Consider the following 12,977-nt stretch of genomic DNA (forward strand, 5'->3'; position numbering starts at 1 on the left):
GGACTTATCTCAGTATATACATGAATATCCAATAATAACCTGTGAAATTGCAAGTGTTCTCCCAAATATTGGCTGCCTTTTACATTTTTAAACGTTTAATTCTTTACTAATGAGGAGTAAAATGGCATCTTCCTGTATTCATTTATATTTCCTTGTTAATTAAGTCTGTGTTCTTATTCATCTCTGTGCACTATGACAATATCTACTAAGTAACTATCATTATACAATGAGTTGCCATGTAAGGTGGGGGAAAGATAGGAGGCGGCGGAGATTTCAGGATATATAGTAAAAGGTGTATGTGTGCGTGCGTGCGTGCGTGCGTGCGTGCGTGCATGAGTGTGTGTGCGTGCGTGCGTGTTTGAGAGGTTCAACTTAGAGCACCCGTGCACTCTAGATAAGCATTCTACCATGAGATCCCCCACACGAATTTCCTTTCCCTTTCCCTGCTGCACTGCTGATCAAACCTAGGGCCTTACACAGCCTAAGTTTTATGTTTTGTCTCATTTTGTTTTTACATCATATTTCAATTATAACATCCTCTTCTGGTCCCCAGTCTTTTGCCACATTTTAGCTACTCACTGGGTGTGGGTGGCTTATGATTCTGTGATTGACAACAGGGGACTAGATGGCAAGGAAACCAGAAGAGATAATAAGCAGGTAAATGGCTGCCATTTAAAGTCAGAGAAAATGGGGAGTGTAGACATTTTAATCTAGGCCGATTTATCCTAATATCGAGAAAATAAACAGAAACCTGCACTTGACTGACAGCTTCTGAACTGGCATTCATTATGGCTCGCTGTAAGGCCTGAACACGAAGCGAGACAAAAATCAGGTCTTTGAGATTCCATTTCAGTTTGAATAGAGAGACTGCCAAATGGCCTTGTCCAATTTGGAGAGCGTAGGGTAGCCATGATGGGAGCAGCTGGGAGCTAGTGGCGAGGGAATGGGTTTACCAGGAGGTCTCGGTTCTAGTACAGATCAGGTTTGAAAGGCCACGTGCCCATGTGCTACCCAGATGCCAGGCACTGTGCTGAGAATATACGCATTTCACCTACCAGCTTGTCCCAAGTCAGGGTGGGTGTGGTCACCTGTATCTTAGAGAGGTGGGGAGAATCTGTGAGTCAGAAGAAAAGATAAGCGTGTCCATATCTGTGGCGGCACAGGTAGGAAGCGATTGACTTACAGGCAACGGGGAAGATTCCATGAGCAGTGAAGTTTAAACATAGTGCCAGCCTTTTGACACAAGGAGTTGGATTGACCTCTTCAAACCAGAGATAACGTTATCTGTAAACAGTGAAAAAGAGGTAGGACTTGATAACTTCAAACATCTTTTGTAGCCGAACGTCCTGTGACATTTGCTTTTCTTTTCTGTTAAATTTAACTTGACTGCTCACGTGAGGAGGGAGTGCGCGACTGACTAGTCCCTTCACGTTATAGGATGTTGACAGCCATCGGCAAACAGGAGACGTGAACGATGGAGCTCTCTGCCTCGTCCAAAGCTTGGTCTGGCTTCGGATGAGGCATTTTGCTTTTTGAGATGGCCCACGAAGGCTGCTCCATAATTAGCCAAGTGTGTGCATATGATAAAGATGTGTGATCTTACAGCAAGTAGCCAAGAAGAGACTTGATACCCTATGAGAATATATAGGGGGACGTAATCCCCCTCAGGAACAGTCATAGGGGAGGGGAATAATGGGAAAATGGGGGGGGGGGAATGGGAGGATACAAGGGATGGGATAAACATTGAGATGTAACAAGAATAAATTAATAATAAAAAAAAAAAGAATTACCTGAAAGATAATTTTGTGCTACTTGGTGTTTGACCGCTTTCCAGATTCCCCCTGCCACACCCTTCTCAGAGGCCATCACCAGAGCGTGACGTCATTGCTTTACCCTCACAGTCTTGCTTCGAAGTTGGACCAAAGTTGGATGGTGTCTGGGGATCGAGGCTCCTGTGTGATTCTGTGGGACATTTTTACTAAAGAAATTCTGCACACATTCTTTTTGGAAGCTGGTCCAGTAACAAGACTTTTGATGTCGCCAGAGAACTTGAAAGTGAGTGAACCTGAAGAGGTAAACACAGCACATAATGTAAACCACAAACAGCAGCAAAACCTCCTAGTCCCACAAGGAATCCAACAAACCAAACAAAAAAACCCTCTCACCTTCTGTCTCATTTAGCTAGTTGCCTCTGCCAAGTTTGTTTCTAACTTTTCAATATGAATTTTAATTTTATTATAACGCATCACACAAATAATGTTTCTAAAGTAAACATTGGTGTATCTTTATGTAAGTTCTCTTAATTGCACACTAGGTAATCAGTTTTTTTCTCTCCCTAGTTTTGTCTTAGTTTTTAGTATGGAATTTTTTTTATGCATACAAATTTATTTTATTTTATTTTTTTCAAAATATTTTTAAAATTAATTTATTCTTGTTACATCTCAACAGTTATTCCATCCCTTGTATCCTCCTATTCTTCCCTCCCTCCCATTTTCCCCTTACTCCCCTCCCCTATGACTGTGCCTGAGGGGGACCTCCTCCCCCTGTATACGCTCATAGGGTATCAAGTCTCTTCTTGGTTTTAGTATGGAATTTTAAAATAAGTTCAAAGATTATGCAAAAAACAAGTCAAGGAATACAGGAATATATAAATTGAAATTTAGCTTTTATTTTCTTAATAAATATTGAGTGAGAATTTGATAAATATTGAATTTATGAACACCTATCTTCCTTGCTGGGGAAGATGACATAGCGATAGTTCCTCTCTTCCTATGAGATGTCAGCTTAAATCCAGTTTGAAAAGAGCTGAGTTTTTTTGTTAAAATGTGAACTAAATTTTTGGGGAAAAAGTATTTGGCAAGGCAAGTTAGATTGGTTTATAAAATTATGTTCAGATAGTATAAACTTGGGGAAATTGACACTGTGTTTCTGTGATAAGACATGAAAAAATATTGTTCTTGATCACAGAAGATTAAACTAAACTAAACCGTGAAGCAGTGTTCTAGAAATTTCCATGTGAGCAGTTGGAGTACCGTGGAAGATATTTTATTCCCAAGGCTCTGCTGCCTCGGAACAGAAGTGCAAGTCTGTTCTGCTCTTGTTCTCTTTTCCTCCTGCCCCATCGGCAGGTGAGGCAGCAGTTAGTGTCAGAAGCCATTCAAAACGCAAGCCAGGGAAGACAGGGCTTTCTTGGACAAGTGAGTGAGCATCAGCAGGAGGGCTCCATCTGTATGAATTCAGAAGCATTGTTCCTACCACAAGAACATAGTATTCTGCAAATTCCCCCTCTCTTTTCCTATGAGCTATTTCATCTTCTAGCTTTCAAGTGTTTAGAAAGCAGTGCTGGATTGACCTGGTGTGGGCCATATAATGTGTACTCACTCAATGGCCGTGTGCTCTGTATTCTTGTGATGGTGTGTGTGTGTGTGTGTGTGTGTGTGTGTGTGTGTGTCTGTTGGGTTTGTGTCTAGGGTGTGGTGTGTATGTGTGCTTGTATGTATTTGGGGGTGTATGTGTGTTGTGTACTCATGTGTGTGCCTGTGTATGTCCATGTGTGCATCTGTTTGTGTGTGTGTGTGTGTTTATGTATGTGTGTGTGTTTATGTATGTGTGTGTGTTTCTCAATTATTTGGAGCTGCACATTCTAGAAGCTTTGTCGCATGCTTGTTCTCCACAAGGTAGGGTGTCTGGGGAACTATGGCATCTTTCCTATTCTGAAATTTAGGCTCCAAATGTATCATCACATCCGCCATTTTTTAATTTTGTCCCTCCTCCTCAGGATTTATTTTAGTCTCCTCAGAATTGGGAAAGAAAACAAATGCCTGACAGAGTATTGGGCATCAGTGGCTAAGCTGTGTTGTTCTGGGTGCCTCAGCCATCCCCATGCCAAGCTGAGGACTGAGTTTAGGGCTGTGTGCATGCTGGCACATGTTTCTTACCACTACATCCTAGGTCACTTAGGAACTTTGCTTAATTTTTTTTTTTTTTTCATTTTATATATTGGCTGCCCAGGTTGGGTGGTGAAGGTAACCACTGATGACTTTGGCAAATGTCTTTAGGGCTGCTGTCCTCTGACTCTCCTTATGCCCTTGTGTTTGTGAGGGGTGAGGGAATGCCTTCAGCAGGATCCTTCTAAGGCTGCCCTGCCTGGTTTCAGATTATGGCTACATCATGTTTCCTGTTTGGATTAGAATCTGTGGAGTTCTGGGAACCGCACCAAATCACATTTTTGAGGCTTTAAGTGCAAAGTCTCAGCTCTCAATACCCTTGGGCCTAACTTTGTGTCCACAAATAGCTTCTTTTTGTGGTGACAAATGAGTTCCGGGGTTTATTGTGTTCTGCGCTGTTTCCGACATCAGCATTGCTGACTGCATTTGCTGAGTGGTTGGAACCCTTCGCTATCTTACAAGAGGATCTAGCTGCTCCTTTTCCCCTTCGCTGCTGCCTGATGACCTTCCTGGTAGGCTGGTGAGTTTAAACTCTGCTCTGTGTCTATGGCTGAGCCATGAGTGCCCCATGAAGAAGTTCTGTGCAATGCAGAAATAAACTGTTATAAAAAGCTTATAAATAGGACAGAACAGTGTGGAGAAAATGAATGCCTTTATCAAGGTCACAGGTGACTTTTCACTTACTTAAGCCTGTTGTCTTTCTACAGCTGAGGGATGGGCAGATACTCTGCTGTGTGTGTGATGACCACTCTGTGGCTCTCCTTCACCTGGAAGGGAGAAGGTGCCTACTGCGAGCCCGGAAGCATCTTTTCCCTGTGAGGACAATCAGATGGCACCCAGTCGAGAACTTTCTAATTGTTGGTTGTGCAGATGACTCTGTCTACATCTGGGAAATTGAAACAGGTGAGCAGACAGGTTAGGTCTTTTTACTCTTTGTCTGTCTGTGGTGTGTGAGCGTTTGTCCAGAAGAAAAATTCCATAACTCACACAGTGATGACCTTAGTTGTTTTTCCTTTGAGTTGCGCTGCATTTATAACCTCGGTGGAAGTGTGGGAAATAAAACACAGTGGCCTAAGTCAGATCCTCACCAGCTGATGATTAGCTGACAGGGCACTGCTCAGGAATGAGCCGGATATTTCTGGAAGCTATAAATAAAAACATAAGTTATCTACTTTAATTATTAACAAGAGAGAAATTTAGTGTCCTACTGGTCTCAAATTATCATTAAATTCTGCCTTCTTCAGCATAGTCACCAACTCAGCAACATTTTGAGCTAATTGATGATCAGTAATAATGGAATATAATTAATTATAAAAACTCAAAAAAAACTTGAGTCAGGGAAACTAAAGACTAAGTAGTTCAACTTAACTTTTTGATGTCGTACCATAGAGGTTGTGTATTTTGAACATTGAAGGGATTTTTCTCTTTCTTTTCTAGTTTGATTAGATGTTTGAAGGCAGAATAATACATTTCAGAAAGGGCTGGGAACATACCAAATAAGGGAAGTGTAATTACTGAATATGAGTTAGAGGGGATCTCTTGGGAGTGTGTTCCACAGACTCTACTGCACAGTTTTTATCGATCAAACAGTGGTGGTTTTGTGTTGGGTGTTTACAGACTGAGTAGTTCCTAATATAGTTCAGTTTTATATTTTGCCAAGGTAATTACAGTTTTCTCTCCATTTGACTGTCATGGGCTAATGATGGTGATTTGTGTCCTGGCGTTTCAGGTGCCTCCTGACACTGCCCTGCAATGGGACCATGTTTAACAGGTTCATTTCCTCATTTGATTCTCACAGTTTGTAGGGTAGAGAGGCAACACTAGCCATCACCATATTGATAAGAAAAGCCATACCTGTTACAGAAATATGCAAGACGTCAGAGCTAAGAACTGGGGACTGTTCCATGTCCTTGGTGACACTTCATACAAAAAAAACAAAACAAAAAAAAAAACCCAAATTAGGATCATTTTTATTTTAGCTTATTATTTTTTGCTTTTATTTTATGAGTGCTGTTTCTATGCATAGTCTTGCACATCATGTGCACCTAGTACTCGAGGAGGCCAGAAGATGGCATCAGAATCCCAAGGACTGGAGTTACAGGTGCGAGCCACCACATGGTGTTGAAAATTGAAATCAGGTCCTCTGCAAGAACAGCCAATGCTTTTAACTACTGAGCCATCTTTTCAGCTCAAGTTAGGAAAAAAAAATTAAAAATCCATATGTAATCTGGTTCTCTGAGTGATAGTTGGATACAGTGGGTAGAAGAGATGCTGAAGCATTGATTAGCTTCCAGGACCTTTTAGGGAAGAGCTATCTGGCCATGGACAAGTCACATGTCTGTGGAGTAGATGTAATCACACAGGATTAATTCAGATAATACCTCTCATATTGGAAAACAGCAGTAAGTCACTAGTAATATTAAGTAAACCACCACCACCACCACCACCACCATTACCACCACCATCACCACCATCACCACCACCATTACCTTTATCACCATCACCATTACCATATCATCATCACAACCATCATCATCATCACCACCATCACCATCATCATCCCCATAACCATCATCACCATCATCATCATTACCACCACCACTATCATCATCATCACCACCACCACCATCACTACCATCACCATCATTATCACAGACTATAACACATCCTAACTCCTGCTGTGAAGCCCTTACCTGCCAAACACAAGTGCTTACTCTTATAGGCAGTTGCATATTTAAGTGTGGATACTTGGTGACCAGAGCTAATTTTCATAAGTAATAGAATCGAGAACAAATAAAGAACTATGTGGGCCTTCATAAAGGCTCATGGTTGTACTTTATAAGGTAAGTAAACAGCTCCATCTCACTATCAGAACCTAATGCTAGAAATGCTCTCTCCTTGCCGCCGTGCGCATTTCCATGTCAGAGAGCAGATGCCCGCATTATATTTCAATCATAGTTCTAGCAGGAAGCTGAATCCAAGTCATATTTGTCAAAGGATGAGAAATTCATGACTGCAGTATTTGAATGTGTGTGGTGAGGGAGCAGGCTGGGAAGGAGGGAGTGGGTGATGAGGGCATGTGGGCATAGGCAACGTCAGTGGTCTCTCTCTTCCTCCCCTGATAAATGAAGCAGAAAGAACCAGAATTCAACTGAAAACCAGGATATGCAGGGGATGCTCTAGCCAGGCACGCAGGGTCAAAGGAGGAAGCACTGAAGTGATTCTCTCACAATCACCTTCTTTATTTAATCCCACTAGCCATCATTGGCCTCAGTGAGCATAGAGCAGGTGATAGGAAGTAGGAGCAGATGGGCTGGGCTGGCCAATGGACAGTAATCAGCATCGTATCTACCATATACAGAACATGTTTTGATTCATGGGTCTTCTGGAATTGACTGTGAATATTGTTTCTGTAGAAGCATTGGATCAAATAATAAGTGCATATTTTGTGCCAAATCAACTATGGAATGTTTGTACTGAAAGAGGTTATATACCCATGTTGACTATGCTGGTGTTTATTTGTTTTTGTTTTGTTTTGTTTTTGTTTTAATGGCATCAACTCAATCTCTCAATCTAAGAATTCACACACACACACACACACACACACACACACACACACACACACACACACACCTGAGTCTTGATATGGATGACATATCCCTAACGTTCCCCAAATTCCACCCTAATGACCATCAGATCTCTGACTTCCTTTAAACTAAGTTTACCTAACCTGTTTTAGCATTGTGTCTGCTACTAGTTTTGTTGAGGGTTGCCTTCAATCTCTGCAATTCGTTTTGTTGTTATTTAAGGGTTCTTTTATTAGGTTTATGCTTATTTTATGAGTACGGGTGTTTTGCTTGCATATATATGCCTGTGTACCACATGCCTGTGGATGTGAGAAGAGGGTGTCAGATCTCCTACAACTAGTGTTATACATGGTTTTGATGCTAGGAATCAAACCGAGGTCCTTTGGAGGAGCAGACAGTGGTCCTAACTTCTGAGTTATCTCTTCAGCCCCATTTGCTTAAGATTTAAGGGACCACCTCTCCCTTCCCACGCAGGATTCCAGCTGGCTATGGGGGAACCGTCATCTTTGTCATGCTTTATTTTTCATTTTGTTCTTTCTATATAAAGGTGGAAAAGTCTGGAGTCAGGAAGATTTTTCCACGGGTATTTTCATAATGTTAGGGAGCAGAAAATATTGGTGGAAACCAAAACTGCTTAGGAGGACCTTAAGAAATAGAATATACCTGCTCACTGGTGCGCCTGGCACATGGGTAAATGAGCTAGTGAGCAGATGGATGAGTAGAGTAACACAAGCGTTCCTGAGCCTCAGTGGCTGCAGGGTTGAATTCCCAGTTTCTGCAGTTCTTGCCTGGCTGACGCCTGGCTGTATGCAGTCCCAAGTTTTCTGTTCCATCCATCCCACAGGGTCCTGAGGATGATGCCTCTCAGAGGGAGGACAATGCCTTTTCTACTCCAGGAGTTTTTCTGGGCCTTTGTCCCCTTGCCCGTGGTTGTGCAATTCACTCGACAGGGTTCGAAACACGTGACTGGATGTGTGTGTGTGTGTGTGTGTGTGTGTGTGTGTGTGTGTGTGTGTGTTTTGTTCTGGTATTCAGCCTCCTCTAAACAAAGGAGGAATCAATGGACTGAAGTGAGTCTGACATTTCCCAGAACCCACACACCTCCCGAGCCCAGAGGAGGGGGAAAGCCAAGTGTCCGTGAGATAGGACATCAAGAAAGAGGTTCTGGAAAGAAACGAGATACTCTAGAGCTATGTATCCCGTGCCGATTACATGCTGAAACTGTATGCCGCCTCTTTCTTTCTGTGACAGGCGGCATGGTTGGATGCATGTCCGGGTGATGCTCTTGGGTCAAAGGTGAGTGTGCTCACCTCATGGATGACCAACACAGGGGACTGTTGGTTAGCATTGAAGGTTCTTGTCCTGGCTGAGGGCAGAGCCATAGCATCGAGGGCCGAGAGCTTCCAGTTCACGTATTGATCTACTGGATGCCCAGTGATGCTTAGGCCTGATTAGGAAGGGGAAAAATTGGAGATGTCATTTTGATTAATATTTGTGCTCCCACAGCGTGTTTGGCACTGAGGACTCTGGGCCTCACTGCCACATGGCTGACACAATAGGGACAGCACATTACCGATTCTTCTCCTGCGTGCACACCAGAAATAATTTCCAGCTCGGAGCTAATTATTCCTTTTAGACGTTAAGTTTGGTATGTTTCTGAGGGATTTTGTATTTACAGTAACAGATTTGCAGGGCAGAAACCTATACATTGGGTTTCTCATGGCTGTTAATGTAATGGTTATTCTTATTCCTGAATGTTTTCTGCTCAGCTCGTGGTACTGATAGAACACAGTTCATACTGAGCCACCTAATTATTATTTTTTTGTGTGTGGAAAAAATGAAACCCCATTTGTTGGAAGATAAAGCATTTCTTAATAGGATGGTTCAGTAATTTCTTTTTTTTGTTCAGTAGTTTTTAAGCACAGGGCTGGACTGTAAATATTGTAAATATTCAGTTGTTGGGGCATTAGGATTTCTCCTGTGACTTCCGGACTTGCCCTTGTAGGCCCAGAGAAGCTGTAAACAAGACTCAAAGCTCAGACAAGGCTGTGTTCGAATAAAGCTTTATTCACAGGACAGGCATCAGGCAGCTGTGGATGATACAGTGGTGAGTGTAATGATTGTTCATCTTCATGGGTATTGTTAGGGTTGGGGAGAGAGTTCATCTGGTAAAGCGCCTGCTGTACAAGCGTGAGGGCCCGGGTTCCATTTCCAGAGCCCGTGTAAGAGATAGCGGAGGGCATATGATTATAATCCCTGTCTGGGGAAGCCAAGACAGGAGGGTCCCTGGGGCTTGTTGGCCAGCCAGCCTAGTCAAATGAGCACACTCCAAATCCAGTGAGACTCTGTCTCAAAAATAAGATGGAAAGGCATTGAGATGACCCGGTGGGAAGCAGAATAGAAACCAGTGACCAAGGCGGATGACTCAATTTTAACTACATGATCTATGCGGTGGAACAAAAGAGCAAACTGTAAGTTGTCCTCCTTACTTCAGGTACACTCCTAGGCATGTGTACACCCCCAGAGCTTTGGAGAGCAATTGAGGAAAACACCCCAAACCAACTTCAGATAGCCACGCCGCAGGCATCCACACATGCATGCGCCTGTATACCTACATATGAACAAGTACATCACTCATACACATTAAAAAAAATGTCATCTTCGTAGCAACTCATTCTTAGTTCAGTCGACCTTGCTGACTGTGCTGAGTTGGGATTGCTGCGCTCATTTCACTAGTGAAAAAACATAGTTGAGGCAGCCTTCTGAGGCTAACGCAGCTACCAGGGAGTGAGCCCTGCATGGGGCCACATGTCCCTCCCTGAATATCACAAATTACAGTTCCTGCAAGTTGGAAGCTAGTGTCCTGAAACCATCAAACAGGAGATAGATAAGAAAAGTGTTGAGAAGAGAGGGGGAAGCTGCCGGAAGATCGCTCGCTGCTCTCTAGAAGGACACCGCTGGGGCCTCTTTGGAAGGAGGGTCTCTGGCTGTCTCTCAGAATGTGGCTTTTGATTTACACAGAGCACTAACAGCTCTGGCCATCTGATTCCTCACCTGACAGACAAAGAACAGCAAAGCTTGAGCAGGAGGTGGTTAGTGACGGGGCGGGGCACACCAGAGAGCCTGAGAGCAGAAGGGACAGCTGAGGGGAAGGCAAGGGAGACCGATGTGTACTGAGGCTCAAGCAGGCTTCCAAGCTTAGCAAAGCTCTCTGGGAAAAAGAATGCTGAAATTGTTTCTAACACAAATATTAAACTTCTAGTCCATCCATAATTTTTTCCATAATTGATTTATTAGAACTATCTGAGAAACTATGGTTTTTAATGCTGTTGTCTGTTTGGGGATTTATTTCCATGGTTTCAATGGAAATAGCAAGAATTATGATGATGATGATGATGATGATGATGAAAAGAAAGATGCTAGGCTAGGAGATAGATCTGTGGTTAAAGACCCACAAGCAAGAGAACCGGAGTTCAAAAGCCCAGAAACCAAGTAACTGGCAAGTGGGCATGACAACTGTTCTGTAATTTGATCCCCACCTCCCACCCCCAGAAAGCTGACTAGCCTTATTGGTGAGTTCTGGATTTGATTGACAAACGCTGTCTCAAAGAACAAAGTAGAAGAATGAAACAGCAATACCCTACACATCAATCTTAGCCACACAGATACCCACACATACGTAAAGGTGTATACACACAAGGAGGCACACATCACATGCATGAGAAGAAAATGAAAGGATGCATGTATGAGAGATGAGTTGTGTGAGCTAAAAGCTAACAGACCATGTTTCCCATGTATATCCAAAGTTTTGCTTGCAGCTGTGTGGAGGGAAAGCTATGAGGAATGCACAGGGTGTACATTTTCCCAGGTCGTTGGGCCCATTACCCCAATAGTATAGAATCTGTACTTAAATTCAAACCTTGCCTTAACAAAGTAGCACACAAGTTGACTCTGGGAAAATTTTTTTCCCAGTGCGTAAGTTTTAGTCCCCCAGGATACACAATGGCCAATATTGTTACACACGTGAAAGAAAAATATTGAGATGACCCCCGTGGCCAACTGCACCAGACTAAGGATAATTTGCTTGCTTTCTTATCAAGGTCACTATTGTCTAGCTAAAGTGGTAAACTTACAGCATGTGGAACGCCTTGTCAGCAGGGCTATTGTTTAGTGTTCACTGTACACGTGGAAGAGGTAGGCTCAGAGTGCATTGCAATGTCCTGCCAGTAGCAGTGTCTCCAATGTGTCATTTCCCCAAAACCACTAGGTTTTGTTGTGGCAGATTGCAGATGGAACCCCCTTGAGATGATTGCTTTTAGAAAAGAAAATTAGGATGCATTTAAGTGCAGGGCAAGGTCTCTCCTGCTTCACCTTGTCTAAGGCTGTTTTCCTTCCTCACAATAATTGCTGGCGTTATTACCCACTGTCTGTTTTTCCTGGGCAGCCTGGTTTTGAATCTTCATGTTCTCCTCCTTGGCCTTAGTTATCGCAACACTGAAATTTGGAGTTACGTGTGTGATCATATGTGTACAGGTAGGTGCATAACTGTAGACATGAACATTGAGACTTAGCAACTGAATAATTATTCAACTAAGTTTAATCTTTAAAGTAGGAGGCAGTGCCCAAAGACAGTAAGGATATTAGTGTCAAGAGTCGAATTACCCAGGTTCAAGTTTCGTTCTACTGTGTGTGTGAATATCTGAATGTATGTGTGTGCATGTGTTTGTGCAGGTATCTGTGTTTGTATTTACACATACACATACGTATTTTAATTGAGTGATTACTTAATTCTGTCTTTTGGCTCTCCTGGCATCTTAATACATTGGGCACATTACTGTGGTGTTTGCAAGACATCTTTAGAGCATTTTGTGTGCCCAGAAACAAACGTGAAAATCAATATGATGTCATTCTAATTAGAAAAACAAACGCCATCTGCTTATAAAATTGCTTTCACGACTCAAGTTCTCCCTCTCCTGCTGCCCTTATTGCATCCGTTTGGCAGTTGCTACCTTCCTGGATTTTGCTTTGTGAAGAAAGTTCACGATGTAACCACTCTCAGCAGCTCCTGTGGTCATGCTGCCCTCGGGCACAGAGTGCTGGCTGGGTGTGTAGTCACATGCTCACAGCTAATGTGCAGAGGCTCACACTGCAGAACTCCGGCAGTTGCCGTGCAGCTCCCTGTCAGTGAGGCATCTTCTACAAATGTGTTACACTGACACCCAGAACCTTGGCAAGGCCCTCAGCTGGAGTGCAGGGTGGAAAGAAGCCCAGAGGAGCCATCTGCCCTCCCCAGCTTCCCTCCTTTCAGTTTGGCTCCATCTTCCCAGCAGCCAGCTGCCACAGAAACGATTTGGAAAGCAGCACTCAGTGGACTGTAATGACTGGTGCTTAGGGGGAAAGCAGCCTCTCTGATTTGGCCACAAGATAAGACACCGGGCTTAAC

At 43.1% G+C, this 12,977-nt stretch overlaps 1 protein-coding gene across 1 annotated transcript in view; it reads left to right on the forward strand.

Moving 5' to 3' along the window:
- The window catches only part of Wdr72 (WD repeat domain 72), a 108,124-nt gene that overhangs the window by 41,247 nt on the left and 53,900 nt on the right, over positions 1-12,977 (forward strand). Inside the window, exons 12-13 of the mRNA XM_051140829.1 lie at positions 1,835-2,055; positions 4,655-4,850. Coding sequence (XP_050996786.1) covers positions 1,835-2,055; positions 4,655-4,850 — 417 coding nt within the window. The remainder of the gene's footprint in view (positions 1-1,834; positions 2,056-4,654; positions 4,851-12,977) is intronic.

This window comes from Acomys russatus, chromosome 32 (genome assembly GCF_903995435.1).
Source record: "Acomys russatus chromosome 32, mAcoRus1.1, whole genome shotgun sequence".
NCBI lineage: Eukaryota > Metazoa > Chordata > Mammalia > Rodentia > Muridae > Acomys > Acomys russatus.